The 16,689-nt window shown below is 41.9% G+C and overlaps 1 protein-coding gene across 5 annotated transcripts in view; it reads right to left on the bottom strand.

Annotated features, from left to right (window-relative positions):
• Nucleotides 1-15,357, bottom strand: part of WDR7 (WD repeat domain 7) — a 145,752-nt gene extending 130,395 nt beyond the window's left edge. For 4 of the 5 annotated variants that reach the window (XM_050912502.1, XM_050912503.1, XM_050912504.1 and 1 more), the window contains exons 1-3: nt 8,252-8,382; nt 2,291-2,462; nt 1,003-1,109 (exon numbers count right to left, since the gene is read on the bottom strand). In XM_050912502.1, the coding sequence (XP_050768459.1) occupies nt 1,003-1,109; nt 2,291-2,449 (266 nt within the window). In that variant the 5' untranslated portion in view covers nt 2,450-2,462; nt 8,252-8,382. Of the gene's footprint in view, nt 1-1,002; nt 1,110-2,290; nt 2,463-8,251; nt 8,383-15,341 lie in introns of those variants that run through there. The other variant, XM_050912501.1, reaches the window with a different exon arrangement.
• Nucleotides 15,358-16,689: the final 1,332 nt, after the last annotated feature.

Raw genomic sequence — 16,689 nt, 5'->3', positions numbered from 1 at the left:
TTATTTAGCCAGCTGAAAGTGCCCTCCCAGTAGAGATGGTCGGGTTACTAAAGATTCTGTACTCAGCCTGAGGCAGAGGATGGGAAGAAGAGGTGGGGGGGGAGATAACATGTGAATTATGAACGACAAAACTAGTTGGCCCCAAAGCTTTGACTTGTAATTTATCAAATTGTGTATCTTTTCAATAAATTAGCCCAAAATCTAGGCTAAAATGTGAATGTACAAAGTATATTTTATTGAAAAGTTAGAGGTAATTTAAAGGAAAGAAGTCATACTGACTGCAATCCTCATTGATGTCAGTTGCATGAGAAATCCTTCCCCCTGCTGCCCTCCAAACAGTTACTCTGATTAGTAAATAAAACCTCTTAAAAAACAAAATGTATTTGCTGACATATTTTTTCTTAAGGATAAAAATCAAACACTGTAACTGAAATACAGATAAATTGTGCGACAGGTTTCCACATTTTAAAACAGGTATTACGCATCATTTCCTGCCAGCAAGCTACACTACCACTCAAGCTTGCTTTCACTCAAGAAACAGATCTTGGATAAGCAGAGAAAAAGGAGCAAAATACGCATCTACTGTCAACTGAACTGACAAACTCGCACAAGCAAAAACATGACAGAAAGCACAGAAGTGCCTTGACTGAAGGAAACGTCGTCGCACATCTCATTGCCCATCCAAACATAAATCATATCCAGTGCTCCACATACTGCTTTACATACAACCGTGCGGTGTCCTGCCACTGGCTCCCACGGTACAACAAATAACAGAGGAAGCCCGCCGGGACCTCGGGCACTTCCCTACGCTCCTTTCAGGCCACGAATCCAAAATTCACACCACGCTCAGTATCTGCGGTGGAGAAGTCCCATCATTTGGAATACCTATAGACATTATACTAAGTAAAAAATACCATGTATGTAAACAACCTGATCTCTCCTCTACCCTCAAGTTCCATTATTTAACAGATCTGCATATTAATAAATCCTGGGGAAACTCACCCGCTTTCTGATGCACTCACTATATACTGCTTTTCACTGGAAGCAGAGGCCTTTGATAAACAAGTAATTGAGGCTGTATGACCAAACAACAGAGCTCTGGGATTAATCTAGAATCAGGGAAATAAAACGTGAAGTAAAAATAACATAGGCACTATTACTTAACCAGAATATACGTACTCCAGATTTCCATTTTACATATTATATAAATATATGTGTTAATATACACACACATTTAATCAGCATAGCAGCGAATATATAATCTTGAAAGAGTTTGCACATAGTACGTAAAAAAAAGTTTCTACCTAATACTGTAATGCAAATTTGTGAAAAAAAAAAAAAAATGCATTTTGCAAACTTACACGATCAATATTTTTAAATCATAAGCAGAATTTGGCCCAATTTGAATTAAAAACTTGTGTTGTACTGCAACAATAGTTTCTCCCCCCCCCATCAAGTATAGTTCACAACCCTATATATTCATAAGTAAGTTTATATAAAGCCCATGCATAGATTAAAGATAAAAAAGAAAACTGCCCTTTATTTGTCCTTTCTAGAAAGAACTAGTTGCTTTCTCCCTTTCTTTCTTTTTAAAAATACCAGACATAAACATAATTTATGGGGGTAAATGTCTCACAGACATTGAGATTTTTAGGTATTCAGTATAAACTTTTCCTGAAGCATGCTGCTTTTTTTACAAGAAAGGATTGTTTTGCTATTCCATTCCAAGAGTTTAAAACTCTTTGTACCAAGGCAAACTACGAGATCATGTTCAAATTAGACACTTGCAGATTTCAACTCTAGGGCAGCCACTGGCATAAAACAATTAACCATCAACCTTTATCTCTGCTACTAGCCTTTTTCCTCTTTCAGTTTTCATGGAAAAAAAAATGGTTGAATAAAATAATAACCTTAAAAAGTTCTCTAAGTACAGTCCTCTGATCACTGGAATCTGTTTTCACAAAACAATATCAAGCAGCTAAACTTGAAAGTAACAACTAGTCTAGAGCAGCTCCAGGAAAGAGGAAGTAATTACTTAAAAAAATTACTGCAGGAGCAGCAACAAAGTTCAAGAGCAAAAACGTCTCTTTCTAATCTGAAATATTCCCTATGGGAAGCATATAGTGTCAATCCAGGCCTCATGAGAGGGAGGAAGAAAGGACAAGTGAACAGGGCATAGAAAGAACTGAAGACCAGAATGGGTACTATAATATCGAAGAATAAAGTCACACTGGCAACAATGATACACACTTTAAACACAAAATTAGGATTATACAGACTTTAGTCTTACCTCTAAATCCAAAGAAAGGTCCCAGAGGCATATTTGTCCATCGTGGCACCCCGTGACGATCATTGACGCGTCCTCCATGAGCAGCAGGGTGGATATGCAGTGCGTGGGGGCTTTACGGCCCCACAGGACGATGGGCAGAACAAGGCTGTTTCCTGCCATTTTGCTTTCACGCCTGTCAATTTAATCAAGATAATAAATATTATGTCTCAGCAGGTATGCCATTCCTGCACTTAGCACATTCTTATCCTCACAAAAACTTAAAAAATTGGTCTGAAGTGATTTCATAAACGTTTTATACAAAAGAAACATAGTCACTATATATGCCATTCTTCAAATAAATTAGAGTACACAATCTCACCTCTCATCAGGGAATGCGTTCATCTTCATATATGGATTAAATAACATTCTTTAAACAGTCACTTGAAAAATATGGTGAACTGTGGTAGTATTATGACTTCACCATTTTGATTTCTTACACATTTTGCAGAAGATACTTTTCAAAGTGGCATTTCCCTACACATATAGGTACCAAATAGCATATCCCTATGCACGCAGGTACTTTTGCCAAAATCACTCTTTTTCAAATAATTTTGAAGTAACAAATGCTTTAAGTCCCAGGGCTGCAGTGCTATTATATGCCCGATAGTAGAGTTCATCCCTGTTTGCAAATGCAACAACCTTTAGTCAAAAATAGGCTCTGGAGCTTTCTACAGATGACTATGCACTTTTCAAAAATACTGCTGTGTTAGAACACTCTCATGTTGACATAGCTTTTTCAAATGGATATTTATGTTGGAATATGTAGTATCCTGCATTAGGTGAAATTAGAGGTAGAAGACATTTTCAAGGTTAATGCCATTCCTTAATTCATACTCTTTCTCTGGTAGTTCATACCACCTCACACACACAGCTGAAGAGGCTAACTAAACAAACAAAAGCTAATTAGAAATAGCCTAAATGTATGTTAGTTTTGAACCTTTCAGTTTCTGGTTTCTAAGCCTGAGTGGTAAATATTTTCAAAGTGTCACCTCTCTAATATCTGTGGCTCAAGATTTACTTCTATAGCCTGCCTTCTATGGCAGGCAGAGCCACATGCAAACAGAAGCTGCTTAGATGGGGTGATGGAAAAGGAATTAGAACAGGCAATATCAAAAGATATGGTTTGAGGGGAAAAAATCCTTACTAGCATTATCTACACTATTTAGAACTAAAGAAAGCTAGGAAAGGAATAAATACAGGAAGTGCAGACCACTTCTTATGCTCTCTCATTTCTCCACCGCTGCCAACCGCCATGAGCTGGATCCCGAACCAGAGCTGAAGAGACTTGACAAGTAGGCACCGACTTACTCTGGTGACCCCCTGCACTATGGCACTTCAGGATCCATGGTGTCACCTTTTATTCAATGAAGGTTGCATTTTTATTTATTCTGCATGAAAGCTGACAGTCTCATGTAAGCCAGTCATTTTGATGCTGATGATTTTGTGACAACTGACCCCTCCTTCTCCCCTTCCCCATTTCGACAAGACACTGTGCCCCAGCCCCGCCGATCCCAGCCAGCTTTAAGCCGCAGCAGACTTTTCTCCCGCAGACCACCTACAGCTCCCACCGAGGGGGAAGCGTGGCACAGTGCAACGACAGGCTGCGAGCGTGCCGTTGTGTGAGCTTTGCTACACTGCTGAAACCCAAGACAAGAAAAAGCGCCCTGCAAGTCAAACTCAGTGGCACTGCAGCATGACTTCAGCCAAACCGGCTGACTCAGCGGATTTGACAAACGTTGCAAAGTTCATCTGTGGACTTAAAACGCCCTTTTTCCCTTTTTTTTGTTCTTTTTTAAAGAGTCAATTTGTATTGAAAAAGAAAGCAACAATTGACCAGACAGCTACTCAAATAGAAGTCTGTTGAGGAATTACAGTAGCACTAGATGTGCTTATTTAATATCTGAAGGTAGTTTCGATCACCATGATTTGCCATACGGACTAGATTGTGGCCACTATCCAACAAGAAATAGATGCAACACTATCTTCATAGCAACTCTTAGTATCTTATAAATTTTCTTGGTGACTGGGAAATAGAGAACAACAAACGTGTTTGAATCAACTTCAGAGAAAAAGAAAACATCATAGAAACTCAAGTTGTAGTAATAAAAACCAGGAGGTTTAGCACAAGACTTAAACACCAAAACCAACCACTGTTTTTGTTAGCAACATTCTGAGCTTGCCAACCACTTAAATGTTTTTATTACGTACAATCCTTGAATCTGAGTTTGCTTATACTGAGCTTGTCAACGTATTGTCAGTTCTCCCGCTGGGCAAGGGCCAATGCAAGCAGCAGCTCTGGGGACTGCCTGCCTGCACCCCCTGCCTGCACCCCTGTGGCAGGGAACACAAGAAAATCCAGTGCAGGAAAAGGAAACTGTAAATACAAGACTTCCTTTTGCTTTCCAGGTAACCAACTGAACTCATGATTGTTTGGGGTATACTTTTGGGGTATATCCTGCATTTAATAAATAAAAATGCCGGAATTTAAGTTGTATTTTGATTGTACTAATGATAAGTTCATATAAGACATACATTAGATCTATTCCAGTTACTATTACTCTCTCAGAAACAACTGAAAAATGGTACTTGTAACCATCAAGCAGAGAAAATATGTCAAGAATGACTGACATTTTCTTATCGGTCTCTTATTCTGGATTCAAACAGAGTTGTAGGAATTACTCTATTCTGCCGCAGTAGAAGTTTGAGTTATGGAAAGTTATTGCTTGGAGCATTTTGTGATAAATGAACAGGTGAAACGGTTGTGTTAAATAAATGTTCCTTATGTACTACCTTGTGGAGGTTTATGTTCTGAACTTACCACAGCTCAAACCAGAGCAGAATTTCTGATTTAGAGGAGCGTAAACACACCAAACACATGCAGGATTCACTGAAGAAATATTTTTTAAAAATGCATATTTTCCTGTCTTTCTATAGATACATACGTATTCTTCTAGCTTGGGCGATCCAGCAATATTTCCATTTGTTCACAGATACATAAACCTATTTTACAGCACTTCAGAAGCGGGGAAAAAATTCTGAATTATGACAGAGGAAAAATAAAGGTCATCCTGAATCTAAGTAAGGTTCACTACAACTCCACTTCCCCACTGCGATAACCACAGTTCCCCTTTGCGTCCCCGTGATACTCCGATCAGACGACAGCGATGGCTATAAGGAACTAACTAGCACACGAGTAGAGTCATGCCGACCCACCGCCCAGCCGTTGCTGAACACCACACCACAAAACAATCCCCTTCCTTTTCAAAGAAAGCACAAGCGTGAGCTCCAGATTTCCATGGAAGTTGTGGGAATTTAATCAAATAATCTGCAGTTCCACTGAAAACCATCATGCAAGGTTTAGTGTCTCCCCTTTGAGACAAACTCGGATTTGATATAAACAGAGGCAACCACAGAGATCTTGCTTGCATCAGCCGCGAACTTGACCTTTTGATCTCTCATTACCCTAGCCATTTCCAGTGGCGACTGCCACACTTAAACAAGTGCTTTTTGTATCAAAAATACATTCTATTTCAAAACATTGTTTTTTTACTATACTACATGGAGTTCAACACAAATTAATGTCACCTCTCATCTACATAAAAATTACAGTGCAATTTCTACAAGAAAGTAGGTTTTTTTATTAATTTTGACCAATGCTGCCTATACTCCTAGTGCAACCAACCTCTGCAGCCAGAGAAATTGAACCTGATAATGTACATGGAAAAACAGGGGAAAGGAAGACAGCACGAGCAGAATAATGAATAGTTAAGTATTACAAACTGTAAAACAGCTTACAGGGCCAGCTGGCTGTACCAAGCCTCAAACTTCTGAAAAGTGAGAGATGCATTATGGTTTTTCACAAAATCCACATCATAAAACCAGTAATTTCACTTACTTTGAAGTGTCATTTTATGCCAACTCTTTTCTTGCATCCGATTGGACCATCTTTATTAACAACTACTTATTTTAGTCAGAGTTGTTATTTAATGTACAAGTATAAATAAAGACCAACAATCAAGCATTTAAACTACTGCAACATACTAAAAGCTACCCTGGAATTAGTAGTTGTAAAACATGCCTGTAAATGTAGTGTTAATGGTTATGCAATGGGAGATCAATTGTTCTGTCTGGATGATCACAATACAGAACTGTAAAATAATTAAAAAATTGGAAAGAATATGGTGACCTTACTAAGAGCTACAATTCTAAAAATACTTGCTTTAGAGTGAAATAACCATAAAAGTATAGTGAAAAACAGAAATAAACTGTTGAGACGTAATACAAAAAAATGAAATCATAAACAACAACCACCACCAAAACAAACAAAAAATACCCATTTAACTCTTTTACCACCCAATTTTTGTAATGAAATAAAACAAAGGACACACTAGGAAAGGTGTGGAGAGATGGAAATTTCTTTGCTTTATGTATATTGAAGCACCTGAATACCAATCAGGGCACAACATTCTTCACAAAGTGTTCTTCCCTTGCTACCTGCAAAAAGCTCCCTTCAGCAGCTCCACTACTGTGGACTAGAAATGCAAAACTGCCCAGATTAATCCCGAAAGATGCCACAACCGCAGCCCCCGCAGGTAACACACACAGAGCGTTCCTCTCACCCCCTGACTAGGGGACACACTGCCTAGAAGTCATCTCAAAAGTACTTGTTTGACCACACTTCTTCCAAGGGTTTTTTTCATAACAGTAAATGGTATTTGATCTTTAGTGTAATCTACGCACTAAGTTTTAATGGATACAGTAATCCATCACTAATTTCAGAGCTGAAAAATCTAGGAGTAAAAAAGCTGATAAGCAACATAAAAATCTCTTCTCATTCCTTTCATTTCCTATCGCTCACAGTTCAGGGACCAAGTCACAGTATTTACATGCCATCTGATTGTTTCAGTGATGCAAACGGCTGCACTTTTGAATAAATACAGAAGCTCCCCTACCAGGGCACAAAATTGTTCCTTGAATTTTGAAGTCAGTTTAATGCTCTTCCAAACTATTTATAAAAGCTTTAAAAATCGATAGCACTATAAATATATACTTAAACTGAATTTTCAAAAGGAACGTCTAGGATATTACAACACACAAAAGTATTAGCACATATAAGTAATCTAATGTATTTTATATTTTCCATGCAGAAAAACATGAGAGAAAGCACTGGAAACATTAACAGCAAAATATTTTCTAAAGGCTTACAGATATTCATACTTCAAAACTTCTATCCAAGAGAAACAGAATTCTTACAATATTTCATATCAACCCTTGGGAGAGAGAGAGCAAAAAGAAAAACTACCTCTTTCCGTCTAGTTTTTTATTATGGTACCGCAATGCCTTCATTAAAAACTTCATTTTCAGAAAGTAACACAAGCTCATTTTAACAGCTGAAGAATTCAGTCTACAAAGAACAACCCTCCTCTATCATTGGCGAACACTGAATACATCCCCTGCAAAAACCAAAACTCACTTATCGTCTGTAAAAAATCAATAATTTTTACATCAATGATGACAAACTACAGTAGCAAATAAACACTGTACCATTGACAAATGGTCAAAAAGTATGCAGTGAGTCACTACAAATGAAATCCCACATTCTAGTTATTTATACCTTTCTAGAATAAACTATTTTTGCAGAAAAGGGAACTGGAACTTTGAACTGGAAAATGGAGACATGAAACCGAGTAGAGTTCTTCCTGCTTAATACCCCTCTGTCTTCGTTAGGATTGTTAAGTTTTTCTCTATCACTTCCACGAGCACCACAATCCCAGCTTCCTTCCTCCAAACACCCAATAAAAGAATGAGTTGGTGTTATTACATGTATGTAGGGGTGTATGCGTGTATATAAATATATGTATGTATAAATACATGTAGGTATAAAAGCATACTTGTAGTTATTCTGCTTCACTTTCAAATTACCTCTCTCAAAGAAACAAGAAATACACAGACGCAGGGATGTGGGAAAAGACGTTCCTGAAAAGACTTGACAAACGCAGAGGCTCTCTTTTTCGTTCTCTGCCCCACAACAAAGGATCTTTTCTCTCTCTCATGTTTGCTTTTTCAGAAGGTGAAAGCTGCAATGTAAATCACAACATCACTATCATTTGCAGTGCCTTAGGAAGTTATTTCCACTCACATCTTTGGACTCAAAGCCCCACTTCTTCAGTCCCTTTGCACAACCCTGATAGGTGCCACTTAGTATCCCAAACCCATACAGTCTCTCGTATTCCCTCTAAATAACGCTGGCTCTTCCGCTCATCGCCTACAGCGGATAGCTACTACTTATACCCATAAGCTGTGATCTCTTTGAGGATGTACCAGAATAGTCCAGAGTGGCGGGGCATGTTTCGCCCGACATGATGACTAGAAAAATATAAACTAAAGATGTGGGTTTGGGTTTTTTTTTTTTTATTCAAACTAAAGTATCTTAGATCTCCATTTTTCTGCTGCTATATCTTTACCTAACTGCAGACACAAATGCTGAACCACCCCGATAGCCCTCCACTGGATCACTCCAACACATCAATGGCTTCCTTGTACCGGGAAGCCCCAGACCGTGCACAGTACTGCAGTGCAGACGCGTAATCCTTCCTCTCCTTTTCTTGACCTGCTGGCTAGTCTTGCTAATACAGTCCAGCACGCAACTCACTCTCGGCCTCAAGGAGACACAGCTTCTTATCTACCAGGATGCCCAGCTCCTTTTCCGCAAAGCTGTCCCCCAGCCCGCTGTCCCCCAGCCCGCTGTCCCCCAGCCCGTGTGCCATTTCAGATGCGGGACTTTCCATGGTCGTCAGGAGCTTGCCCCCGTCACCACGACCTTCCAACCATAGAAAGCAGTCTCCCAACCACATTAGCCACTGTCTGGTCCTATGGATTTTTATTTTCCCCATAAAAACCAAGGCAAAAATGTCACCGAGTACCTCAGCCTTTTTCATGATTTTGTTACTAGGTCCACTATATTGCCAAAATATAAGCCAGTTAGAGTTATAGACACATACATCTCAGTTATGTTCTTTGTATTTAAAGAGAAAGTGATTCTTTAGATTAGCAGACGATCCAAAAAAATTAAAAATATGCTAATCTGGTAGAATAGTCAAGTGACTCTCAACTTCACTGCTTAAGGCTGGTATTTAGGCAAGTTTCATAATCTGGGATAAATCCCTAATTGAGTAAAGCTATTAAACTGATTTCTTAAGTACAACATATTAAATACTGAATCAAAGACTCACATAACATCTTTATTGAGCCATAGTCCTCTAAATACTAGCACTTTCGGGACTAGTAAACTATGGCAAACTATTCACAGCTAACTTATTGAACCAAATTACAATCAGAAAACATAATAGTAATTTCAAATCAAAGTCTGATGATGAAGTTACAAGGCAGATGCATAGAAAATTTTAAAGTTAACAGTAGCTTATTGTTCAATATGATCAGGGGAATGACCAGGTAGGATAGCCATGGGTATAAAGACAAAGGTCAGATGCACGGTCAGAGAGCTTTAACACAATTGTTTCTATAACAGATTAAAGGTAGAGTCATGTAATTTTTCTGGTCCTCTGCCTCATCTGTCATGCAAAATAAACCTAATATGCAGCAAATCAGAATAACACCTAAACAAGAAGATTCTGCATACAAACCACAGTAGGACTCAAAGCCTTTATCACATGGGTTATTACCGTCTGCCACAACTCACGCTTGGAAACTAATTCCAGTATTTTAAAAAATCATTAGCATTCCTGTCCATCTCATTTTTGCACATACTTTTATCTTTCCAAGTGACAGCAACAGACAGGCAAAAAAATCCACAAACCTTCCTCCACCTGTATACAAACTGTTCCTGAAACAGGAACATTTTATTTGCAATTGCCTCAAGTTTTCCCACAACTTTCAGTCATGATGGGAAACCTCGAGACCTCATTAAACCTTGTAAGCCTCAACTTATTTACTCTGAAACAGCATCCATAATAAGGATTTTTACAGCCAGAAAAAGCACCCAAACAACATTAATTTATGGTAGGAAGCCCAGCAGCTAGCAAAAGCTACGTTTCCCCTCTGCATTGCCCTGGGACAATAAAACCAGTTTCCTTTTGCGCCTGTCACCAGCAAGTGGATATAATCCTCTAGCTGGGAGTATTTCCATGACCTGTGTGCAGGGAAAGAGAAACAGTTGTGACCAGTACAGCATCTGATACGTATGCAGATTTCCTTGCCCTCATGTATTCCAGTGGGTAGATACATGAGGAAAGCTTTAAGAAGCAGGGATAATGATGTTGCAGACTGCACAAGTAGAAAGCAAAGCTAAAGGAGAGGAAGGAAGAACACGGGATTGGAGATGTCTCCAGGCGAGATAACCAGAAGGTACGATTAACATCATCCTTCAGTACAACTAAACACACTGCGCAACTCATTTGATCTGCTGATGACTTTCAAAGCACAGACGAGGCAGACAGAAGCACGCAAATTCTTCACTCTCTTACAGCATTTAGCCCTAACAGTTTGCACACATAACTTTAAAACATCAGTAATATTGCTAAACTACAAAACCAGGAGAGTAACTTCAGTTCCGTCACCAAAAAGAAACCTGTTTTAGGTTTAGCCTATGTGCATGAACACTAAGCAACCATCACGTTGCTGATCTGCCACATGTGACCCCACTGGAATCCACAGTTACCTGGGCGCTTTCAGAAGCACTGCACCCTTAAGTGCTATGGATTGCTCAAGTCTGGAGCAAATCGCAGTGGTATCTCTCAAACAGAAACAGAGAGTGTCAGCTGTACATAAACCCAGTCAGATTCGTGGAGTACTTCAGTACTTTCATGTCCCATTACAGCACTGTGGCATGACGCTGCCCAGACTGAGCTCAGCGAGCCCCGTGCTGCGCTCGAGCCCGTTTCCTTGGGGAGATGGATCCAGGTACACCAGGCGCACGGGAAGGATACAAGGCAGGCCAGGAGAAAGGAGCGTGTCTTTTGGGAAAGAAGTAGAAAGATAAATAAATCTACCTTTGTCTTAACAGAGCACAGCGAAAGCCAAGAAGAGCTCTTTCCAAACACATTTATTTCAATTAAAGCACATGCATATAAATAATTAATCTTAGGATATGTGTGGACACTAACAGAACCTGCAAAAAAAATACATCTATGAATTGACTGTTTCTTTATCGTATATGCTCTCAGTATGTAACAGCTCCAAAACGAACCATTAAAGGCTGCCAAACAAACATCTGCTTTTAAATAAATGTAACTGTGCTTACGTTCAAACAAAGCAACTCAGAAAGGTTAAGAATAAATCATTCTTTTCCCTATCAATGTTTACCACATGTTAATGCCATTTTTCTGTATTTTCAGCAGAATTTAAATTACATTGTTATTCAGATTTGCCACCAATAAGTAGAGATGGCTGCCATCCATGACATCAGGACAAACCTAAGTGGACTGCATATTTTCAAGTGAACAGCAATTTTTATGCCTAATATTTTTCACACATACGGGATCTCTCATTCAAAAAGACATTAATTAAGCATTGTAACACCCCTCCTACAGTAATTTACATAAAGACAATCATACATTTATGGTAACATCATACATTTCTGTTACATCATGGCTTCCATTTGAATAATCAAATGCATTTTATAAAAATCTGATTATTTTAAGTTTAATTACAAATGACCTTTTCCATTTAATACTTGGGAATGGAGAAAAAGGATTAATGAGGTAGGGAGAAGAAAATTAAGTACTTTACCCAGAGCTGCAGAAACCTTTCACTATCAGAACCCACATATTTAGACAATCACACCTAAGTAGGTGGTGGATAAATAAACAATTCTGTTATTAAATACAAATGGTCAGTAAAGTTTGCTATGTCAACCAAATTCTGCTGGTTTCTGAAGGTCTATCAGTAATTGTCAGTCTTTTGGAATTACTTTTGACTCACTACAAAGCAAAAATATTTTGCATTTGATCCCTTTCTTAAGCTATCATTAACAAAATGAGTTTGAATCACAGAACAGCCGAGGTTGGCAGGCACCTCGGGAGATCATACCCTCCAACCCCCTGCAAAAGCGGGGTCAGCTACAGCAGGTTGCCCCAGACCGTGTCCAGTCGAGTTCTGGATATCTCCAAGGATGGAGACTCCACAACCTCGCCCTGTGCAACCTGTTCCAGTGCTCAGCTACCCTCCAGCTGGACTTCGTGCCGCCAACGGCAGCCCTTTGAGCCCGACCATTCCATGGGTTTTCAATCCACTTCACTGTCCACTTATCCAGACCCATACATCATCCGCTTGTCTGTAAGGATCTTACGGGAAATGGTGCTGAAGCCTTACTACAGTCAAGATAAACAACACTCGCTGCTCTCCCTCATCCACCAAACCAGTCATCTCATCGTGGGAGGCTATCAGGTTGGTTATGCGCAACTTGCCCTTTGTAAATTCACGCCAACTGAGAATTCTGAGAAACCTTTTAAAAAGGTAATGCTTTTTCAACAAATAAATCCTCAATTTTTTTTTTATTAGCTAAAAGAAATTTTGGACCATATCTGCAGGATACAAAATACTATAAAACAATAAGGTCAGGTCTTACACTTTGACACATGCAGCAAATCGTTATCATTTCAGCTTGCATCTGATAAGCACTGAATACAAAACTTAGAGAACAATAACTGTACCTTTATACTTCATCCAATTAACAGCACACCTTTCTGATTTGCAGCTACAAAGAGATTATTGCAACACTATGCTAAAAACTACTCATAAAAAGAAGTATTTAAAAAATGTAATTTTTCACTAATAGAGTATTATGAGTAAACAGGTGAAGAATGCAACCAATTTTGTTAGCCATACAATCAAGAAAGATAGGTAAACCAGAAGTTTTAATGCCACCCCCATGGACATGCATGCACACACACACACAAAATGGGATAGCAGCTGGGGAGTTAAACTGGCAACTATGTTCATTTTGATACTCAACTTTACTTGTTTCAATACACACAAAAAAGCCCCCAACAGCTATCAAGAACTGATGCATCCCTACAGAACCAAGAGGTGCAAGGACTTTTCAAAGGCCCCAATTTCGTAAACACGGCACACTTAATTTTACTACTATGAATATTCACACTGACCTCACTAACCCTACTCATTAAAACAGAGCTAAGCGTTTCTGCAGGAGAGAACTAACCTACCATTTTGAACTTGGTCAAAACTGTTAGGCTACATTGAAATTTATGTGAAGTGAAAAGGTGATTTCAATCCAGGTAATAATGACTAACAAACCAGACCCTCATTCTCATTATGCTCATCAAGGATTGAAAAATTAACGGCACCTGGCTGCCTTTTATCCCCATGTACTTTGTTGATTCAAAATTCATCACCTCAAGTCTTCTTTGCTTTTTCCCTAAATTGGGAGTTTCTCTATAACATTGAGCAGCCAGTACCTCCACATCCCCCTAAGTCAATTTATCTGTAACAGCTATCTCCAAACTGCAGTGCTGCATCATATAACATACCTGTATTTCAAGGACCCCGAGACAATACTTGTCACAGGACGCTCTACCTTGAATTAGCCATTACTTATTACATTAATCTAAATAAAAAGATCGTGTTACTGTCAAACCTTCCCAATACACTCAAGATCAAAAATAAATGCAACAAATACAAAGTTGTGTTCCAAAACAGAAATTGAAAAGTAACTAGTTGAGACACAAGCTCTTCCTTAATCTTTAGGTGGCAATAACAACAGTGACAACCCAATGAAAGATTATTGCTTGCCCCTTGCCCCAGCTGAGTGAACGACTACAAAAGTCTGATTTAAAAATATTTAACAATATGAAGGTAAGATTGGTTACCCCCCAGAAAAACCCACCACTCCCTGTATACGTAGAAGGTTATAAAACAAGAGAGGAAATAATAATTTGGGACTCCAAATCCTTCATTATCATTAACAGATGCCTTTGAAAGCCATTTGCAGGTTTTTCTGGCACTTACTTTGATGACACATTAAATCCGCATATATTTTTCCTGTTTAAAACTGTCATGATCACATGAAGACCAGTTATCCAAAGCAGCTGCAAAGTAAACTCTAAATCATATCCCTAGTTGCCAATAATGTCACAGAAAAAAGGAAACAGATTAGGCCGCGATGTAACAAAAATTTGGCGTTAAAAGTAATTCAAGCTCCTACAAAGGATTATTTCTGTATGAAGAGTCACTTCTCAGACAGCTTCCCCTTAACAGAGAAGGAGCTCTCCATCCCTTTAATAATGGGTCGCTTATTACCGAGTCCTGTGACACATCCAAGGCATTACAAAAAAGCGCAAGCCCACGGTGCGCACAGGACGGTGGCGCATTCTGGGTTGAAACTTGTTGAAAGCACAAGCCCGAGACCTGCAAGCCTTACGGTGGAGAGCCGGTACCTGGCACCGCCCGCGCAGGTGAAGCCCCCCGAGCCTCCTGCCGCAGGGTGCCGGCGGCTCCCAGGGCGCCGGTGTGGATACGGAGGGAAGGGCCGGGGCTGCGGAGGGCGGGCGGGCGCGCAGCCGGGGAGCGGAGGGTCCCCTCCAAGCGCGGGCGGGCGGGCGCGCACCGCCGCTCCCCGCGGAACACGGGCGGCCTTTCCGCGGCGTGACCGACTCCCCCCCCCCTTTTATCCGCCCCCCGGCGAGGGCACGCCAGGCCGAGCCCTGCGGCGAGGCCCACTCCGCCCCCGCTCACACCGCGCCGCCGCCTCAGCGGGCGGGGGGCGGGAGCCCGCAGGCCGCCACCTGCTGCCGCACCCCCCCCCGGGGCCGGAGGCTGCTATCGCCCCCAGGCAGGTGCCGCCGCCGCCCCCTCCCGCACAACATGGCGGCCCGCCCCGCCGCCCGGGGGGGGGCCGAGAGCCGCCGCCAGCCTGCCGGTGGCCGGGGCAGCGCGGGGGCCGGCGGCGAGCCCCACCGGGCGCCGCCCCCCCCCCCTCGCCCGCGGGAGAGGGTGTCCTCTGCCCGAAGGTTGTCGGCAGCCGGTGAGCACTCACCTGTCCCCGCCGGGGCGGTGGGGAGGGTCCCCGGGCGCCGCGCCCCCGCCGCGCTCCCTCACCCGCGCCCGGTGCGGCGACCAGCTGACACCGCCGGCTGCCGTGACTCTTACCACCACTGTCGCAAAGCCCCCGGCTGTCGTGACTGACGGCAGGCAGAGACAGCCGGCGTCGCCATGGAAACCGGGCGGCGGAGCGGTCCCGTTCTGCCGCGGCGGCTGCGTGAGGGGGGGGCGCGGCGGCGGCGGCGGGGAGGGGAGGGGAGGGGGTTCCCGGGAGGGAGGCGGCCCGGGCTGGGGCCTTGGGCCAGGCGAGGGGCGCAGGGAGGCGTGCCCGGGCACGGCGAGTACGGCCGGGTGGCGGTGCCGCCGTCAGGGCCGGGAGCCGGAGCGGAGCGGGCAGCGGGCTCTCCCCTGCCCCGGCCCGGGGCGGTTTGGGCCCACCTCACGGCTAGCTGAGGGGAAGGCCGGCCCCGCCGCGTCCCCAGCCCCCGGGGAGAAGGGCGGGCAGGGGGCGCCGGATCAGAGATCTCGAGGAAGCTTGGGGGGAGAGCTGTGAGGAATGACTTACGTTTAGCAATTATTGAAGGGCTTCATAAGTGGTAGAAGCTGTACGGCAGTGTCGTGGGAATGCTTCTGGTTTTGAGCATAAAAGTGCTGTTCTCTGACGCCTGCTCGAGGTGAAATTTATGCAAAAGCACGTGCGGGGCGTATAAAGCGTGCTGGTAAGTTGTCGGTAATGACATTGCAAAACGGGGTAGGGAAAGTTCTGGTTTTAATTTCTATTTTTACTTCGTTTATCCTGGAACGTGGTTAATACAAACATTTCGCTAATCTCTCTCTATTTTTTCCCCCTTACTGCTTCTGAGCGTTTACGCCTCCTAATTTTTTCAGTTGTTATCACACTCGCTTTGCTTTATAAAAAAACAGTATCAGGAAACTGAAAAAAAATTGTTGTGTAATTTCTGTCTGCAGAAGCGAAGTGTCATCCCCATAATGTCACAAAAACGAGTCAATAACAAAACTAGGGCGATTTTTAAGTTAGCACATTTTGAGGGAATTCCTCCCCTACACGTTTTCCAACTTTTGGGTGAAATAAAGCAGAGGTCTTGCAGATAGCAGCCTACATAAGCTGGATTTGTTCTCTGGGCCTTGTCAATGGACCATGCTAAGAAGGTGTGTAGGTTATTGACTTTATTTCTGTATTTTCTTTGCAGCCAAAACAACATTTTTGCTGTTAGCTTTTTGCGTGTGGGAATAATTGGTTTTAGTTACATACAGATCATCAAAGATGCTGATGCTAACGGCAGTTCAGTGGTGGTTTTCTTTTTGCTATCAGCTGTTTAACA

Source organism: Gymnogyps californianus, chromosome Z, assembly GCF_018139145.2.
Source record: "Gymnogyps californianus isolate 813 chromosome Z, ASM1813914v2, whole genome shotgun sequence".
NCBI lineage: Eukaryota > Metazoa > Chordata > Aves > Accipitriformes > Cathartidae > Gymnogyps > Gymnogyps californianus.
This window is presented reverse-complemented; position numbering and strand designations above follow the sequence as displayed.